The sequence below is a fragment of the Fusarium poae genome, chromosome 2 (assembly GCF_019609905.1).
Source record: "Fusarium poae strain DAOMC 252244 chromosome 2, whole genome shotgun sequence".
NCBI classification, from domain to species: domain Eukaryota; kingdom Fungi; phylum Ascomycota; class Sordariomycetes; order Hypocreales; family Nectriaceae; genus Fusarium; species Fusarium poae.
Window position 1 is genome coordinate 475,838 of NC_058400.1, and position 19,210 is coordinate 495,047.

At 45.0% G+C, this 19,210-nt stretch overlaps 8 protein-coding genes across 8 annotated transcripts; 4 read left to right on the top strand and 4 right to left on the bottom strand.

Moving 5' to 3' along the window:
* Positions 1-158: 158 nt before the first annotated feature.
* Positions 159-1,777, bottom strand: FPOAC1_004081 (uncharacterized protein; the record flags this gene model as incomplete). Its single annotated transcript, XM_044848636.1, has 2 exons — positions 159-1,397; positions 1,454-1,777. 2 exons carry the CDS (start codon positions 1,775-1,777, stop codon positions 159-161), a joined length of 1,563 nt encoding a protein of 520 aa, XP_044707346.1.
* A 739-nt stretch (positions 1,778-2,516) lies between these two features.
* Positions 2,517-3,268, top strand: FPOAC1_004082 (uncharacterized protein; the record flags this gene model as incomplete). Its single annotated transcript, XM_044848637.1, has 4 exons — positions 2,517-2,629; positions 2,697-2,707; positions 2,772-2,937; positions 2,986-3,268. 4 exons carry the CDS (start codon positions 2,517-2,519, stop codon positions 3,266-3,268), a joined length of 573 nt encoding a protein of 190 aa, XP_044707347.1.
* A 1,377-nt stretch (positions 3,269-4,645) lies between these two features.
* On the bottom strand, positions 4,646-6,734 carry FPOAC1_004083 (uncharacterized protein; the record flags this gene model as incomplete). The annotated part of the gene is made up of 4 exons (XM_044848638.1): positions 4,646-4,661; positions 4,716-5,567; positions 5,619-6,591; positions 6,659-6,734. The coding sequence occupies 4 exons, from the start codon at positions 6,732-6,734 to the stop codon at positions 4,646-4,648; spliced, it is 1,917 nt and encodes a 638-aa protein (XP_044707348.1).
* A 455-nt stretch (positions 6,735-7,189) lies between these two features.
* FPOAC1_004084 (uncharacterized protein) lies at positions 7,190-8,628 on the top strand (the record flags this gene model as incomplete). Its single annotated transcript, XM_044848639.1, has 2 exons — positions 7,190-8,509; positions 8,569-8,628. 2 exons carry the CDS (start codon positions 7,190-7,192, stop codon positions 8,626-8,628), a joined length of 1,380 nt encoding a protein of 459 aa, XP_044707349.1.
* Positions 8,629-9,836: 1,208 nt separating this feature from the next.
* Positions 9,837-11,021, bottom strand: FPOAC1_004085 (uncharacterized protein; the record flags this gene model as incomplete). Its single annotated transcript, XM_044848640.1, has 1 exon — positions 9,837-11,021. The coding sequence occupies one exon, from the start codon at positions 11,019-11,021 to the stop codon at positions 9,837-9,839; it is 1,185 nt and encodes a 394-aa protein (XP_044707350.1).
* A 3,005-nt stretch (positions 11,022-14,026) lies between these two features.
* On the bottom strand, positions 14,027-15,814 carry FPOAC1_004086 (uncharacterized protein; the record flags this gene model as incomplete). Its single annotated transcript, XM_044848641.1, has 3 exons — positions 14,027-14,332; positions 14,411-15,631; positions 15,719-15,814. The coding sequence occupies 3 exons, from the start codon at positions 15,812-15,814 to the stop codon at positions 14,027-14,029; spliced, it is 1,623 nt and encodes a 540-aa protein (XP_044707351.1).
* Positions 15,815-16,505: 691 nt separating this feature from the next.
* FPOAC1_004087 (uncharacterized protein) lies at positions 16,506-17,119 on the top strand (the record flags this gene model as incomplete). Its single annotated transcript, XM_044848642.1, has 3 exons — positions 16,506-16,853; positions 16,903-17,059; positions 17,115-17,119. The coding sequence occupies 3 exons, from the start codon at positions 16,506-16,508 to the stop codon at positions 17,117-17,119; spliced, it is 510 nt and encodes a 169-aa protein (XP_044707352.1).
* Positions 17,120-17,231: 112 nt separating this feature from the next.
* Positions 17,232-18,257, top strand: FPOAC1_004088 (uncharacterized protein; the record flags this gene model as incomplete). The annotated part of the gene is made up of 3 exons (XM_044848643.1): positions 17,232-17,372; positions 17,422-18,111; positions 18,165-18,257. The coding sequence occupies 3 exons, from the start codon at positions 17,232-17,234 to the stop codon at positions 18,255-18,257; spliced, it is 924 nt and encodes a 307-aa protein (XP_044707353.1).
* Between the last annotated feature and the right edge of the window lie 953 nt (positions 18,258-19,210).

Consider the following 19,210-nt stretch of genomic DNA (forward strand, 5'->3'; position numbering starts at 1 on the left):
ATTGGGAACTTCCGGCAACTCAAATGTCTAGACTTTCTCCTTTTTCTCAATTAAGAGATATATACTAACTGGCGTTGGGACACCGAGAGTTTGGACCAGACACGGATGCTTATCTTATCGCATTTTCGCTTCTCGAACCGATTAGCCCCCTTTGAACATCAACCACGGACAACTTCTCGTCTCTTGAGCACACAATTCAGGCCATGTTGCTGTACAAACCAACGATTCTTCACTTCCCACTCAGAATCCGGATCTGCCAACTCAATGCGATAGCGTCTCAACAACTCTGGGACCACTTTATAAAGCTCCATGAGACTGATGTGCTTTCCAACACAGGTACGCGATCCAGCGCCAAAGGTGAAGAAGCTGGCCTCCATCTTGGAGAGTAACTCGGCGTCTGCAGTTAACCAGCGCTCCGGTTTGAAGGTCTTTGGGTCCTCGTAAACTTTGGGATCGTGTTGAAGAACCCATGGGTTTATGCCGACAATCGTACCACCGGGAAAGAAATGTCCGCATATCTCGGCTCCTTGGAGTGGAACGTGTCGCTCCATCATGAGACCGATTGAAGGATGCAGACGCATGGCCTCTTTGATCGCAGCTTTGGTGTAAGTCAAGTGAGTAGTAGTCTCCTTGTATGAAATGAGCTCACTGAGCTTTCCATCCTTATCGGCAGCATCGATATCCTCTAATACCTTATTCATTTCTTCAGGGCTCTTTATGAGGAAGTAGATAACTGCTCGGAGGGCAATGGCGGTGGTGTCCGAACCTGCAAACACATTGGCTGAAAGATGCACGATAGCATCTCTAGTACTCATCTTGAGTGGATCCTTGTTTTTCACTGCAGCCCACCTGGACAACAAATCCTTCCCTCCCACATCAGAAAGCTCCAGCTCACCGTCTCGTTTCATAGGTGTACGAGCATTGATAGCCTTGAGAGTGAAAGTCAAGACTGCATTCCAAGTCTCCATAGATGGGATCAAGTATGGAAAAAGAGGGTTACCCAACAAGAGGGTGTGCATCTCGGGTACTTGTCCACAGATGGAGGCATAGGCGATGATACCCTCGATTGTTTTTATCATACCATCAACATCCCCGCCCGTTTCCAAAAAGCCGAGCTTCTGAGCGAAATTCACTTCACCTACGACGTCGAACGCGTAGTACTGAAGCCACATGCCGAGATCGATAGGTTTGCCATTAGAAGCCCACTGATCAAGGCGAGACATGAACAATTCAGTGCAAGAGTCAATTGCAGCCTCTGATTCTAATAAGTTGGTCAGGCTGAAAGCTCCTGCGACCTTTTTCTTCTGGTCTCGGTGATAGACTGGGTCTCGAGTGGAGAAAAGGTTCATCTGTGGTTTCTTTTGCCACGAAATGCTTTGAATCGGATAGAACGCGGACTTAAAGGGGAGATAAATATCAGTCATATAGAATCAGGTTTTAATAGGTCACGTACCTTGGGAAATGCGCCAGTTAATCCGTATATGGTCTTAATTGCTTGCGGATCACCAACTGACACAATGTTTGGCGCTACTCTCACGAGTGGGCCGTACTTTTCGTGTAGCCCAATGGAAGTCTCATGAGATTTACCCTGGTACACATCGTAAAGACGCCAGAGCTTCGTCCATTTTGCAAGAAATGGGCCTGGAACAGACGCGAGGCCTGGACGGAATCGACCATAAACGTAGCTCAAAATGGTGAGGCATAAAACCAACGTGATGTAGTGGTCTTTCAAGAAGAGAATAGCCGCTGCTGCAACTGAGACGTTTTGGTCAGACATTGTGGAAGGATTGTCTTCGAGGTTGACTGGCGCAATGGTACGAATGCTTGAAAGAAAAAGACACGAGGACGGAAATAAAAGATTTGTTTCCAATATAAGTATAATAGAATAAATACGAAAATAATTATCGCAGCCTGGTCCACAACGGATCAGCAACGAGAGATAGGTAATGTATAATGACTGTTAACAAGGTACTTACCTACAGGGATGTTATTGGATCATAGTGACTTTGCTACAGTATTGCACTGCTCAGCATAATACCCTGGCCTCGGCGTTCTGTTATCTGCGAATTCTCCTTGTTCACTTATCTGGCATAATCTAGCAACCGGCTCTGGAAAGATCGGCCGGGTACCACGTTAACACGGAAATTAAGCAAGGCTCGGAAATCAGATCATGACATTGGTTACGGGGTGAGCGGGGTATGTAGGATTATAAGTGCCAAGATCGTCACCAGGGGGGGCTATAGCGATGATCATATAACTATAGAACAGATCAGCCTGAAACAGTGCATTGCCGAGTGGCTCGTGAATGAGTGAATGGGTGACAAGATCAATGTTTGCATGAGCCTGTGATGCATTGTCCCATAAGCCGTTCGCACTCTGAGTGAATAACAGAAACCGGAACCTCAACGTTGAAACTTATTTTTTCCATTTCCCACAAATTGTTCATATAGTCACGACAATGGATCATTTCTGGAGGCCATCAAGGGTCGGCGCTTCTACTTTCTCGACAATCGGTCATGGCCTCAGATAGCCAGGATTCAGTTCAAAATCCGATCTTTGTTGTCGACGCAGACTCATTTTCCCATGGCGACCCGTGGAAAGAGTTTGAGAGTCGCCGGCGATCCGCAGAGTACTATCTGAATCAATACCTCAAGTCTGGATCGAATCAGCCAGACCTGTGCTGACTTTGACACCAGCCCGACAACAGGTTAGTTTTTTCTATCATTAGTGACGTTAGTGAACGAAAATTGCTAATAATCACTATTAAACAGCGGTTTCCAACCCAGCTCAGTCTCAAACCGACACAGACATGACGCGTCCTAAGATATGTACTGACACGGCCATCCGTGATCTAACCGTCATGGAGAACATTCTGCGCCGCACGCAGGAGAATCCAAAACTCCAGTCTCAACCCTGGTCTCATACTGCAGCTATTTGGTAAGGCCAATCTTGTCAATTTACAGATGGTATCTGATATTGTAGCAGCACCTGTGCCCTATGCATCTCTGCAGTAGTCGCTCCATATAAAGCAGCTGTTATTTCGGGAGTAGGTGCTTTGATTGGAGCCGCCACGCTAGCAGTACCTCCAATTTGGAAGTCTGTCCAGTGCAGCCATATACATGGTGCTTTGTGTAAGGTAAAGCACTTGAAAGAGGCTTTTCAACGGGGCACAGTCAATCAGGGCAATCGGCTTGATCTGGAACCCTCTGAGTTTTCCAAGTTGAAGGGGATGGTTTCTAATCATTCTCGTGAAATTGGTGATAGTTAGCCCTGGACCAGAGAGTATTGAATACTGCAAATGGAGTCTTCTAGAATGAACTTGTCAATTGTCACGCACTATTTCATTATCGCATGATCCGATTGCCCTTCACGATTGACCACTCTATTTCTGTCTCTCCCCATACTACACTCGAGTAACTAGCTGTTCTTGGAACCCATTGAACCCCATGTTCGGCTCAGTGACAGGAATGTTCTCCATATGAAGTATCGCATCCCGGTCTACATTGAATACCTGGCGTACTTCTGTGGTTGGCAGTGGAGATGTCAGCAGCAATTTGAAGGATGCTGTGTTTCCATTGCTATACATGTTGACAAGTTCTACCAGCTTCAAGATCACCGTCGTCATATCTTCGAGATACCCTCCCGTTTCATAACGATTGATGCCGTCGATAATGCAGACTACAGTTAACGGCGAGGGTATATGGCCGACTAAAAGTTGAAACAGGTTGCATAATATCTCAACATCTCCCATATTCAGTAAAAATTTATGAACATCGGGGTTGAGATACTGTGATGGAAACTGGCGCAGGATCTGGGCAATCAGCGAGCGTATCATGGCATCTCCACCGTGGTACTCATCCCACACGAGGTGTCGACCTCAAAAGAAGACAAGACTGATGAAACGTCCTACCTGAATGAATGCAATTGTAAGTACTGTACAGAGAGTAGAAAGTGGCGAGATATCTTCTACATATCTGAAGTGGCCGTGTACTAAGAGTTTGGTCGAGCGGGCACTATCAATCCAGTTGCGGAACAACGATGTTGTCACTATCCGCTGAGCCTGGCCCCGGTCTTGCTGGAACATCTCTTCCGCGCGTTCTGTGATATGTCGCAAGTCTTCCTCATCAATATTTGGAATCGACAATCGAGACCAGACTTGTCGAGGAGTCAAAACTGGCAACGAAACGGGTTGAGGAGTCAGAGGCCTAGAAGGACAGGGTGAATTTGGTAGCCAATTTCCTATAAATATTAGTAGAGAAACCGAAATAGGTTGTAGTGATCTCATTCTCGTGGTCTTGTAGTAAGAATAGCACATTGTTAAGTAATTTCTGCACCCAGATCATACTTTCAGTCTGAATCTGCTGCCCATGTCGTATTGCACCTAGACCTAAATGCGCCCTCATATCTTCTTGCCGGAACAAAGGTTCTTCGACCTATTTGGGAAAGGTTTTTCGGGATACCTAGGTAGTACTTCGGCGCATCATCGACCGATTATGATGTTCTCGGATGGATGTGACTACAGTCTTCGTTTCGGTGACTCCCTCTCTAGGTACCCAATAAAAAGTACATTTATGCTGTCTGTCGGTCATGAAGATTGCCACTATAGGGCCTTCTGCCACTCAGTACTTTCCATTGATTCAACGGCCTAGCTGATGTCCTCGCTAAAGAGAAAGTCAAATGCTGAAGTATCCATCAAAAATAAATCATTGAATGACGGGTCCTGACCGCCTGTGAGAAAGTCCATGGTAATGTTTTGTGAGTTAGTTGATTCATAAGTATCGAAACCAACTTCGACCATATTTGCGTCGGGATCACTCTGTACGACATTGTCGTTGCCGCTCCAAGTTGACGGTCCAGCCTTTGGCTGTTCAAACGATGGCCCATCTACCTGCAAGTTCAGACTGGGTTCCCCTGGTGCGTGTACTCGCTCACCTCTCGGTCTTGAAGCCCTCTGCTCAAGGACCTTTAGGAGACCTCCAGCGTAATTCCAGTACTTTGCAAGCTCCCGCAAGGCTTTCCAAAACGTGTGTAGTGTATGTCGAGACTTGGCAGCTAACAAGGGTTTGTTTGTACTAATCTCGTTGATGATGTGAATGGTGGCAGTAAACACGACATGATTGCTATACAACCACAGAGACGATATTAACCGCTTGCTGAGAAGAACTTCGAAGATGGAAGCAACCGCGACTGCGGCTTCTCTGCAGAGTATAGCGTCTTCTTGTGTCTCGATAGAACCATCCTTCCTAGACTTTGGCGCAGGTCGATGAAGCAGTAAAACAAAGTTGTAGTAGGTAAGATAGAAATGGGCTTGCCATAAATCGAGACAGGAAATCGTCAACTGTAATCTTTTCGGAATGGAAAGAAGCAGATTTCCAAGGGACTCGTCGGCTTTTTTAATAGCTTGAAGCTTTTCCTCTGGAGTTGCACAAAGTGACCAACCCTTTCTTGTCGTTTCGGATATTATCTTGCACAGCTGTACGTGACAGACGACAAACTCGAATTCTGCTCCAGAAAGATGTTCAAGGTGACAAGGCTGGATATCTGGGACATCAGAATCATCGAGATTGCTACAAATGTCAACAAGGAATCGTGGTGGCGATAATATGCACAATACTTACATAACTTGAGGTCTACCAGCTGATACAGACGCGATTGTATCAAACTGGAAGAGAACCCACCACAGACGCGTATATACTCGTTTGTAAACTGGCATCATCTTTGAGTGGCTGGTGTCACGATGCAGTCCTATTGCCATGGCTGTTCTAGTAGCAATCCCAATCCAATGCCAAGCATTGGCATCAGAATACCACGTCAAGAGGAGAGGTACTTGGATATAGACAAGCCTATCAGGCCATGATTCACACTCGAAAAGAGTCTTGGTTCTCTGGAAGAAAACGCGAAGAAGAGGAATCATGCTCTCGTCTTGCGATGCTAGAGCGTGGGCTCCTACCAGCATTATCGCATTGAGAATTGTCAGGCACACTGGGTTTGTGGGGTCATGGCCATGATACTGCGTCATGAATAGATCCTCATCGACTATCGGCCATCCACGGTTAATTATATCAAAATATGCTCTTATCAGCCGCATCTCAAGCTGCTTGTCTGGACGTTTGAGCGGTTCTCCCAAGACACCGTGTCGTTCATACCAGTCTTCGCTAGACTCTAATTGACCATTGTTAAAGTGAAATACGTTATCGTAGTTGACATTAGAAGAACTTTGACGAAAAAGGTAATTGCAATTGGAGAGATCATTTCCGATGAAATGTGCGCGAGTTCGATGCCCAAGCTCTGCATCTCTTGCATCATTGTCGTTCAAGACGTGAGCCCCAAGTTCGATCTCACCGCCTTCGTCTGTAGGTTGAACTTCTGGTGCAGCAGCAAAGGATGATGCCGCCGTTGGTGAATCATTTGGCTGGCGAGGACGGAGAGGAGCTAGAACGGCCAATTGACGTAAAGATTGCTTGACTTCTTTCTTGTTGGGACACGATCGACATCCAGGTCGGTTTTGAGCGCTACAGTTTGTACAAGGGACGCCTTTGTCGACAATATCACAGCGAATCTTTCTCTGACGACAATTGACGCAAGCACGTCCTGTACAAAGGTATTAGATTGAGTGTATTGAAGGTAGGTAGCAGCTAGGCGTGATTGATCAACTCACTGGTTGGCACATCAACACCAGATGGCTGTGTCCTTTTCGCCGCAATATTCTGCGACCGTAGACGATGGCTTGACATTTCAATATCTCTTTCCTGGAGTGTGATGGATAGACTTTGTTGAAACTCAGTTCTTGCTCCAGGTTGGCCTATCTTGACGGACTAGGTTTAATTAAGCGTCATAATCTCGTTTGGCCGCTCTCGGCGAAATTAGCCAATCATATTTATCTATCGGCCTTGCATACGGCAAAACTATCCAATCAAGACCATTTATTCATTGCTCGGTGAAAATACCCAATTGCAGCTGCTCAAGCCATGGCGAGGTCGCCAATCATGATGCTATATTCAAGCCCATTCAGCCATGTTATCAACGACTCAAGGGCGTCGTTGAACATGATTATCAATACATCTTGAGACTGCAATAGAACTGCATTATATATTCGGGACCTCTCCGCGGATGATATCTCTGTGTTACGCACATCTACAGCCTGGATTTATTCAACTATCATATTTTTCTTCTGCAAGACACTGTCATCATGCCAACTTATCAAAATTTAAAGAGACTGAGATGTATCCCTTCACGGTCGAAACCCTCCAGTCATATCGAGATCAATATCGATGGCCATCACGATTCCAAGATCTACACTACGGGTTCCACGGTTCAGGGTAGCGTTAGACTTATATCTCAAAAACAAACCGCGTTTCAATCCATCCAAATCAGTCTAAGAGGCACAACTTCAACCCGCCAATCGTCTCAGTATGGGCAGCCCTTCACAACTCATACCTTTCTCAACATCCAGATGCCCATCTCTGAGGATGTCCTGCCCGCTGGCCACGTCCTCCAAGATGGAGAGTTTTCCGTCGTCCCATTTCTGTTCAAGATCCCCGAGGATCTTGCTTTGAATGCCTGCAATCATCGAAACCCGGTAGTGAGGGAACGTCACTTACTTCCACCTCCGAGCCTAGGATCATGGGTAAAAAATGATTTCACGGATGGCTCGACATACGTCGATTATGTCATCCGGGCGAGACTTGTTCTTGAAAAGAATAGCCGCGGCGAAGAAAAGTTTGTCGATCAGAACATTTCTCTCAAAGTCCTTCCCATCTTTCCTGAACAACCGCCAATTCACATTAATTCACTCAATTCTCAATACTGCTTGTCTCAGACAAAAACGATAAGACGGAACTTGGTTGGCGCTAAAGAAGGAACCCTCAAGATTTCGACTACTCAACCCAGGCCAATCAGCCTACATTTGGATCACCTTCAGACATCGGACTCTCAATTAGTGATCGACTTGGAATACGTACCATCGTCACCAAGAGGTACACCACCAGATATGCGTGTCAAAGGTGCCGTTATTGAGACCATTACCAGCTTCTGGACGGGACCCATTGGTTTTCTACCTGATCATGATGAGGTGCTGCCAAGTGTCATTTCTCCGGTAGCTCCATGGACAAATTCATATCCTCTACTTCTACGAGGGGTTGAAGAAGTAACTTGGAAAAAGGTTGGAAATTTCAACCCTTCGGCAGAGTCGGAGAGAAGAGCCTCAGAGCCAATTCAGGTCGTTTCAGCCCGTGTTGAACCAGCCTACAAAGCGCCGAGCTCTATCGACATCGATTACAATCAGCCGGAGCCACTTACATACAAGGCTACTATGACACAGCCCTTCAATCTCCCGACGGAGAAATTACTATTTATTCCCACTTTTCACTCGTGCATGGTTAGCAGAAGCTACCGGATTCGAATCATCTTAGCTACGAAGGCCCACGGCAGTACAGTGTCTCTTATTGTACCACTACAAATAACAAGCGAAGGGCTTGTCACTACCTGCAGTCCTAGATTACCTGTTTATGTAAGTTGCACAGCTAATGATTCGTCGAGGGACAGAAAGACTAACTCGGAATGACGTAGTACGATGACAGCGAATCTGAGCAAACATGCGACTCACCACCCCCGTATAGTAGACAATGACAGTTGAATCGAGATTTTAATGAGAGTGTCCGAGTGACAGAAGAATAATTGATTGAAGATTCACATTGACATATTGGAACAAAGAGGGGAAATGTATATGTATCTAAGAAAAAGTAGAAACCAGGTTCATATCGATGATTATATCCTGTAATATGTAGCTACACTTCTTCTACGTCGTGCCGTTCCACAAACCTCAAAGACAATAGACTACAATGATCTTCTTTATTTCTTTTATACTTTCGTTTCATTTGTATTACATTTATCAAGTTTTTATACATATTTCCCCAATGAATTGCACATGTTAAAAATCAGACTTTGTACTCGTTCGATCCTCGTTAAATCCCTTTCTGTAAAACAGCCGGGGGATAATTGATTACCCGTGCCAATAGTTGATTCTACAAATAGCGAGTGGAAAAGACATGGGATAGGTGGGGCTTACTAGACCAAGGAAGGAAAAGGTGTTTAAAAAAGACATTCCAGCTGAACTACAGGGTATGTCTCTTTTTTCTATGATTTTTCACAATTTCCCTCCTCTACTACTGACATAAATCCTCGAGAGCCTATAATATATCGATAGTAGAGGAAGAGGATCCTATAGAGAATTTCCAATTTTCGTATGAAGAAAAGAAAGTCTGGAGCCTACAGTCGGTGGTTTGCTAGTGGGGTAAACACCGATAAATTAAATAAATGTAGGGTAGATCTTAGGTAGGTCTCGGCAATTAGTCCCAGAAGTGCTATTTCCTTATCCTACTATAATAGCATAACGGAAGTACTGATATTAAGTAATATATTAGATCCATTGATTTGTCCGAGGAAAACTCGATATAGGGAGCGTTCGTGGTTTAATGGGAATGTGGTTTACAAGCTAATTAGATCTACTTACCTTATAAACTCTAGCGCATCATCTATCTAGTAGCTTAATACAGTTAGATTATTTAATGCGGCTCTCTCGTTCCTTGTATCAGTTAAAATCTCCCTATTGACTTGCTTTATAGCCGTGAAATGACGTCTCTTAATTTCTCCCTTGTTATAAAACGAATGTTAAAAAAGCTCATTATAAGGAATGGGACATCGCTTAGAATGTTAGGATGTGACACTGACAAGAGAAAGAATTGATTGAATCTATCTGGAGGACTGTATACGAGGCGTGCAGTATGTGTCACGTGAGAATACACGTGACACCCTCTATGCTCAACTTCCAATTTCTATTAGACATATCCCAATTCTTTAAGAATTTCCATTTCAAGATCGTTGTTATCTTGCTTTGTGTAGACGCCGACGTCTCCAGCATCTACCTTCCGGACCCATCCGAGTCGAACATCTGAAGACAACTCAACCTTTTCCCTCCCCAGCCACCTTGCCTGGAAACGCCGACCGACATTCTTTGTTGGGCAACTCTTCTTCGACACGTCTATCGCTCGTAGTGCCTCCAAAAGCTTAATGGCTGATTCACCCCCAGACAACAAATGCTGCGACTGTTCTTTAAAGAGTGTATAGTAACTAAAGTGCAGGTTAGAGGATCCCAACACTGCGTCTTTGTGACCACTCTCGTATGCAAAAGGAAAGAAGCCGGCCATCTCCCAATCGATGATGGCGGCTATCTTCCACTTTCCAGTGTTTCCAGTATCGCGCTTGATGAGGATGTTACGAGGCTCGAGATCATCGTGGCAGAAAACGACTTGCTTCGCGAGTTCGGCGAGGTCAGAACTAGTCAACTCGACTCGTTCGACATGTTCCAGTTCAGAGTCGACGATGAAGCTGTCGGGAGTCTTTGTGACACTGAAATTGGTTTTAGCGGGAGTAGCGTCACCCGCAAGTTTCGCTAGAAATCCTGCCATGTCGGAGTGATATCCAAGCTCCGGACCACCAATCAAGGCCATCTTTCCGTCGCGGTAGAAGCGAGTTTCTTGCAAGATTTCCCGGGAATGCTCACTATCTAAGGTGAGACTCTGCAGCTTGGAGATTGTGGTAATAATTGAACTCATTAAATCTTTCTGTTGAGAGCCATCAAGCTTGTCCCACTCTTGCTCAAGAGTGACGGCGTCCGAGATGAATTCAGTGACCGAATATTCAAGTCTCTGACCCTGGGCGGTGTAGGTTATACCGAGATCCAGGACTTGGGGTACAAGTTCAGGCAATTGTACACTGGCGAGTTTCTGGAGGGCGGCGACTGTTGTGAAATGCTCGCTCGAAGACTCTAGGCGAACCAGAACGTTTTCTGGGGAACCAGCGGTGAGGGTATCCAGGTGGATGCTGAACGTGCAAGTTGTGAAATTATTTGAGATTACATTGCATTTTTCTTTAATTGCAGTCTCCAAATTGGTGATGGAATTCTTGATCATAGGAATCCCAGATAGGATGCTGTCATCGGGATTGAAGTTGTTGGTGGCCATCTTTGGATATGGCACAATATGCGATGAGAAGGGAGAGGTGTCAACTCATTGAGTGGAAAAACACGGGGGGTATTTATAAGAGGAACCAGCCAGTGGTGCAGGTCAGGCGAATGTATGCAAGGCTGGCTACATACATAGTAGCGCTTGGTTGTCTGCAAGCTGCATGCGCAGGCGTTAAGCTAACATTATACGACACTAAGCCCCGCTTTACGAGCGATAACTAAGCTCACTAGGGATGCATGAGTCGTCCTGCGGATAGGAAAAGTCACCAAACACAAACTTATCATTTAACGACTCGAGTGAAAGCAAGACTACCGCAAAACCTCATATAATTTAGGGAAGTACAGTCTGTCCTTCAGTCAAACGAATAAATGTACGTGCTAAAATTCCCCGAAGGTTCAGGAGGTATCTTGAGCTGCACATAAAGACAAACGCAACAACACGACGTATTCCGGCAATTCTCAGCAAGTAAATACTAATATTAAAGTCTCCTTATTGGCCACCCAAGAGATTTAGAATGCGGTGAGCAATAGCCGTTTAACATGTGCACGTCTTGGACGCTCCAGAGTAGTTTAATCCACATGTCGCACATGTGTTCTGGTCAACGAGCGGCTCGATAGTAGCTGTAGCCACTTCAAAGGAAAGGGATAAGTATTGTTCATCGTCTTTTATACTAGGGACTTACTGATTGCAGTTTTGAATTGATTCGCGTAAAAGTAGGTTTTAAAGGTGGGAAATTGTTTTGAGGCTATGTTGTGAGGGCATCTGATGTCGATTTTGAAGAGAATGTTGGAGACTTTTATACACAGTATTGTGGAATGTGCAAGCACAACTTGTCTCTTATCAGGTGAACACCTTCATCTTTCTCTGTACCTACTCATGATATCTGTCAACATACAATATTGAACACTGACACCAATCCGATAATCAAGCTGCCAGCCCTCCAAAAACCATTCCAGCTGACCATTTGTTACACAAATGTGTTTGTTGTGGCCTCAAACCAACAAGTTAACATCGTGGACAACCAAACCGTCATAGATTTGAGTAGCAACACCATTTTGGGAAGGAGTTGCGATAGCTGTGTAACACAAGCCCGCAAATAATTGGAACAGCAAGGTAAGACGAGCCTGCATATATTGGATTCGCAGGTATCAGTGGTTGGTGCACATCTTAAGACAGCCTCATGATAATAGGTTGAATGGGGCGGGGTATCTTGTCAGATGCGCCGACTGCTACAGCAGCATGTAGTTCGTTGAGCTCTGACTGGCTGCATGTACTGTTATCACAAAGTAGTAAGCCAAACCCCTCAATTGACAAGCCTCGCAATGTCAGATCATTTGTGTTTGCTGTACAACGGCGTAAGGTGGCTGACTTTATGTAGGCTCCTTGGTCCCAGTACTTAGTTCATTTGTCGTATCTTGCATAGGGCAAGGATCTAGATAGCGAAGTGGCGTTAGGTGGAAGGCCTCAATTGTATCTATCTTTCAACTTTGGGTTTGCTGCATGTGATCGTTTCTATAAGATTACAAAGTGATTGGCAAGCAACTCCCGAGTATCGAGTTTGTTCAGTATCTTGCGGCTGACTACTTTGCACTTTAGTTGGTGGCTGGCTTGACTGCATTATGTGACTATGGAATTGAGACAACAAACCGCATCGTAGCCTGTGATTGCTCTCTCGTTCTTCAGGGTGATATTACAAGAGTGACGATGACTTTTTGTAACCGGATAGATGATGACCTTTGCCACGTATTTGCCATAAATGTATTGGGGACAATGTACTGTCGTCAGAAAGAAGTCTGTGGTGGCGAGGAACACATAGAGTCCCAAGAAAGGAATGTTTGACCTCGGCATTTTTATATTGGAGGTATACAATATTTCGCAGGTCGATCTCATCTCTGTGAAATTTGAAAATCCATGAAACAGAGGACTCATGGTCGAACTCCAGCATGTTGAAGTCCAAAGCCTGATGCGACAAAGATGCGACTATGTTATGCTGAAAGGAGGAAAGATTGTCCAACGCCGCAGTGTCACCACTATTTGGTGATAAACAGGGCGAGAAACACTAGACTAATGAGAGGTTCCTGTACCAGGCTGTGTGAGGTGTCTATTGCCACTACCAGCTCCTGGAGAAACGGTGTGGGTGGTCCAGTATCTGGTGTATGGGTAGTTTGTTCAGAGTGTCGAGCGTGGGAAGCGCCGTTGGACCTCGTAGGGGACCCATACCTGGCTTGAATATTGCAAGAACCGATGACGAATCGTGTGATAGCGGATGTGAAGACGGTACAATACTCGATCGCGATAATATCGATTCAGAAGATCTTCCAGGTACAGGATAGGCACAAACAATTCCCAGTCTGGTGCAACGGCGACAACCAGGCTGTTCCTTGTTACCACGAAATTTTCTAGAGCGGAAAGATGAACATGCCAAATAATCGCGCCGACGGGTTACTGGCACCGCCGAGGTACTGGGAACATGTTTATGGGGGTTCTCAAATGAATATGTAAAGTCGTTCACAATTAGTACAAACGCTTCTACGCCCGTCGCAATATCTGTTGTGCACCTACCAAGATCAATATGGACTTGCACGGTAAGACGTTACCTTCTATTGAGTTAAGTACCAATACCGAAAATGGATGTTACGGAACGCTTGCGCAGCCTCTTGTCGATCGCGGGGTCCAATACGGAATCATGGTGAGGGGGAAATTGAGGATCTCTGGGAAGGCACAAATGTACATTCATGAACTGTAACATCGGACGGTATTAGTATTGGTCTTTTGACCATTCCCATTTTTGCGAAGATTATGAAAACTGTCTTTTCTAGATCCTTGTCCACAACTTGTTGCATGCCTGGCAATATCTCATACAACGCCCAGGCCCTGGGATCAGGAACCTGCTGTTCGCTTGACGTGCCTACATACAAAGCTCATCCAAGTTTTCAACTTCTTCCTTTTCCTCCGTTTCTAACATCGTTGCCTAAAACTATTAATTTAAGCTTGACGCGTATTTAGCTTAACTTATTTGCTTGATCTGATTCCAACTCCCATTCTAACTCCCAAACCTTTACTCCATCTACAACGAGTTCATAATAAACTTTAAATCTGCCTTCATCCGACGTGTCGAATGTAACTCTACCAAACTTTGACGTTCCCCATGGATACGAATAAAGAGAGATATCTGTGTCCTCGATCTCCTTATGGAATCGGTCAAACGGCTCGTAGAATTGGTTCAGTGGCGAAGTGGAGAACTCAATAACTGGTTTGTCTCCTGAGGTTTTAGGAGGGAACTTTGTAGTAGCGTGCTCATGACGATCCTGCGAAAATGTTAGTATTCTGTCTAAACCATTGGAATGAGCTAAAACTAAAGATAACACAAAAACAACGTTACTTACGCCACTGAGAATGACAGCTCCACCGTTCTGCTTCATGGTGTCAAGAATAATGTCCCGCTCCCAAAGGAACCCAGACCAGCTATCAGCTGAATCAGGGCCCCTCCAGTTCCTAGTAAACGGCACGCTACTGACAACCACTTTCCAGTCAGATTCCGTTTGGAGCCACTTTGTCAAAGCTGCTCGTTGCTCCGCTCCAAGCATGGTCTTTTCAGGTCCGTCTGCCATAGCGTTATTGGACCGATACCGTCTGGTATCCAGGACGAAGAACGCTACACCTCCATGACGAAAGGTGTAGTAGGTTTTTCTGGCCCCGAACTCTGATGGTGGGTTGGCGTACCTGTGATAGTTCCAGAATGGCTGCATTGCTGTGTCATAAAGACCTGTTTCGTTCGCAGCCCAGTCGTTGATGATTTCATGATCATCATACACGTGCAGCCAGGGCAAAGAGCGAAGTTGAGGCGACCACGAGGGTGACGCGTAAACTTGACGGTATGCAGTCGTATAAGCATCCACGTCCCAGCCAAGAGGAATGGGAAGGTCGATGTAAATAAAGTCACCGAGGAAAAGTACCATCTCAACGGGGTGTTCAGAAACATAATTGCTCAAATGCTCGAGTCCTTTGATACGTAGACCGTGATCGACTGGGTTGTAGGGGTAGAATGGCTTGATGCAGCTTGAAGAGACAAGACTCCAGCGCTTTGGACCACTGCCAGGATGGGCCAAGGTTCGAAATGAGCCGACATGACTAGCGTTAGTGGAATAATTGTATGATGTATCTGCTTCCAACCCTTCTACCAAGAACGTTTTGGTAAAATCAAGCCGTTTCTCTAGCAAGACAGGTTTGGGATTGTTGACATCTACCTCTCCGCCAGTGATCTTAATCTCAATATAGTCCGAGACTGGTGCTCGCACCACAATTCGAGCAGTCGACGAATCCACATAGCCAACTCGAGAGAAGGACAAGTCGGCGTGCTGATGAAGAAGATAGCCACGGAACAAAAAGTCCAGAACAGCGCCGAGGCAGAGTAAGTTAATTAAGAAACCAGCCAACGTTGAGAATGGTCTGCTACTATCAATGAAACCCAACAATGAAGCTAAATTTAGCCGTCTTTTGAGTCGAAGGTTTTTATGTTTGGCGAAAAGGAATTGGACTGAGAATGCAAGTAGAAATGTGACAAAACTTCCATAGATATTATGAAGATGTTTCTTTCCAATTGGGTGCTTGTCGTGTTAGTAAGTGACGACAGCACTGTCGGTCCATCGGTGATTATAGCGATGATCCGTTATTAGTAGAGAGGAGGAACTTACAAACCGGACAAAGAGAATAGAAGAGTATCGCAATGTGAGTGAAGCAGCTGCAATAATGGCGTCGAGGACACTCAACACAACCGAATTGTTATTCATGATTGTCAGACACTCTTCACGATATACATTACTCGGTGAGAAGTTTAACTCACGAAACAATCCAATTTGTTATTTTTATGTCCATAACACTAGCACAGTTTTATTCCGCTATTTCATCGTCGTCCATGTATAATTCCAGGATGTTAATTCAGAGGCGTCGCACAAAGTGGACCTCATCTCAAGTGTCAACTTATAATTAACCTTCTTTAGCCCACGTGCGATCACAGATCCACAATGCGCGGAACCCAAATGCCGGGCCAAGCTGTCGGTTGAGTGTCACTAACGGTTGAAGGATCCATTGTTCAGACTATTCCCGGCATGATAATCCGAATATTTGGGTTGGCCGACGCCACGTGCCTTTTTGCTGTCTCTATATTGTTCGTGGTTTGCTGTTCTTATCAAGATCGGTCAAATTCGGGTAGGATTTTGCTCATGAGTTAGACATGTCATGCTACACTACCAACAAGATCATTGGCCTGGTGGTATCTTGAAGACGGGTCTCGGAGCGACTCAGTTCTGAGATTAACGCAATGAACCATGGATACGATTCCAGCATTCTGGAACGGATTCTACGTCGTATTGCTACTCTACGAAATGCATAAGATGTATAAAACCCCGATATCCTGCTGTTAAATCAACATCAGCACCTTCTTATTCTATCGTAAACTGTCAATCATAAGCCACAGCGGATATGAACAGCAACGAGGTCCCAGAGGACAAGACTGTCGCTCTCGCCTCAGATGAGAGCGTCTCTGCCGAAAACGACAACAACGCACCTGTTCAGCGTGAGGCTGGCAAGCTCGATGTCTTGATCCAGGGTGTTGCTTTATTTTCAGATGGTTACAACATCCAGATCATCGGATACATGAACACTGTTCTGGCCAAGTTGTATCCCAAGCAGATGACTCCCCAAGTCAAGACTCGGTTATCCAACTCCATCTTGATTGGTGATATCTTTGGTATGCTTCTGTTTGGCCTGTGCATCGATAAATTCGGACGCCGTATTGGTATTTACCTCACAACTCTCTTCTTGGTTCTGGTACGTATTTCAAAGCCCTTTGCGAGAGACACTCTGACTGGAGTTATAGGGCATCATTCTCGCTACTGCTGCTCATGGCGTCACTGTTGAGGGTATGTTCTGGATGATGGTTATTGGCCGTGGTGTTGCTGGTGTCGGTGCAGGCGGAGAGTACACGGTTTGTACTTCTCAAGCTGTTGAGTGTGCTGATAGCACCGAGGCCATGCGTAAGCGACGTGGTATGCTTGTCAGGGTTCAAATCCACGACACATCTGGGCTCAGTGTAGTGGAAACAGGGATTGCACGTGGCGCAAAAAGATCCGTGCATTCGTGCACGGATCGCTATGTGATCCTAAATCCACCAGAAGTGCTAGTGTAGTGTCGTGGATTTGAACCCTGATGCTTGTTGCCGTTTCAACCAACGCTGCTATCATCTCCGGTTTTGTTGCCTCCAGTATCGTATCTCTTATCGTCATCGCTGCTTACGGAGGTGTTCCCCACGACGGCATTTGGCGTATCTGCTTCGGTATTGGTATCATCGTGAGTTTTACCCCATATCTCCAATTAGTATGTCAACTAACGTGAAAAGCTCCCTCTCGGTATCTTCTTCTTCCGTCTACGCCTAATGGACTCGACTCAATACGAGAAGCACGCCATTCAACACAAAATACCTTACAAGCTCGCACTCAAATATTACTGGAAGCCTCTTCTTGGATGCTGCTCCGCCTGGTTTCTTTACGACGCTGTTGTCTACCCTTTCAATCTCTTGGCACCTACTCTTGTTTCTGGTTTCTCAAGTAACCAGACTATGCAAGAGTCAATTGGCTGGTCTGCCCTTGTCAACTTCTTCGCCCTCCCTGGTGCTTTTATAGGAGCCATGCTCATGGACCGCATCGGCCGACGTCAAACTTATGCTCTAGGGTGGTCTATTGTCTGCGTATTCGGTTTCATTATCGGCGGAACTATGTATCCTCTCAACAGTCCCACCGCTTTCCCCGCTTTCGTTACTCTCTATGGTCTCTTCCAGACTTTCTTGTCTGTTGGTCCTGGTGACTGTAACTTTTTGGTGAGCAGTGAGAGTTTCCCTACTCCCCTTCGGGGTCACTTCCTTGGCCTTGCTGCTGCTATTGGCAAGGTTGGTGCTGCGGTCGGCACAGAAGCTCTCAGCAAGTGCCTTACCAGCTTCGACGACAAGCTCAAGGGTCAGCAAGTTGTTTTCCTTATCGGAAGTGCTATCTCAGTTGTTGGAACTCTTTGCGTTTGGTTTTTAATTCCCAATGTAAGTCTTTTTATTCTCAATATTCTTCATAATAATGCTAATTATACGTATAGCACCCTAAGACGCTTGAGGAAGAGGATGCTCGTTTCAAGGCCTATCTGAAGGAAAACGGTTACAATACCGATCACATGGGACTGAAGTCTTGAGTTTACGTTTTAGTTCTGTCTTTTGAGTAACCAGGTATGTGGATACATCGATAGGTAGATGTCAAAATAAAAATAGAAACAAGCTACATTATCTGCGTGATGGTGTCACGGCAACGGAACTATGTCAATTGATAATGCGTCGTATGTGTGGTGCCCAGAGCCGCAAACTTCCATCTGCCACTCTGTGAGCTTCTGAGCCTTGAAGATTTAGTGATTTTATTATTCTGGAGATTCTAGGCGATAGTAATTTTGTCTTATTGTACTTTTTCTTGAGTTATTTCGTTTTAGGTGGCAGGGTGTGTATTTACTTCCATCGACTTAACCTACACTACATGTCCGCTGGGAATCTAAAAGGCTCAGGAAAATCCGGAACCGTTGTCGGAAATAATTTCGGCTTTTCGGGCTTGGGGTAATCCCCGTGATTCGCTAACCCCGAGCCGCGGCAGTTGCATGTTTGCTTTGTCTGGAACCCAATGTCTCGTTTGAGGCCGAGGGCATCAATGGGCAGAAAATAATGTCAAATCATTTGCATCGGGTACATATTTGTAAAATCACTTGTGCTCTCCTTCGGTATTTACTAAACCTCGAAGCTTGTATCAACTGATCATCAAATAACCTGACCTTGTGCTTTTAACCTTGGACTAGGGTTCAATTTGTGGAGACGACGCCTGTCCCTGTTATTAGCAGCTATTTTGCCGTAAATAGAGCATACTAAAGAGGATTTAATAAGCCTTAATTCTTCTATCTAAAGTAAGTATAGTAAGTAGTTTTAATTAATTAAGTAATTACTTATATAACTATAAGCTAGGCTAATTATAGTATTATATTTATTAATATACTCTTTATTTAAAGATTATAATAATAAGTCTTTAGATACTTTAAAATATTTTAAATAGCCTTTTAAAAAGCTTTTTAAAATAAATAATTTAATTATAATATAAAGGAAATAAATA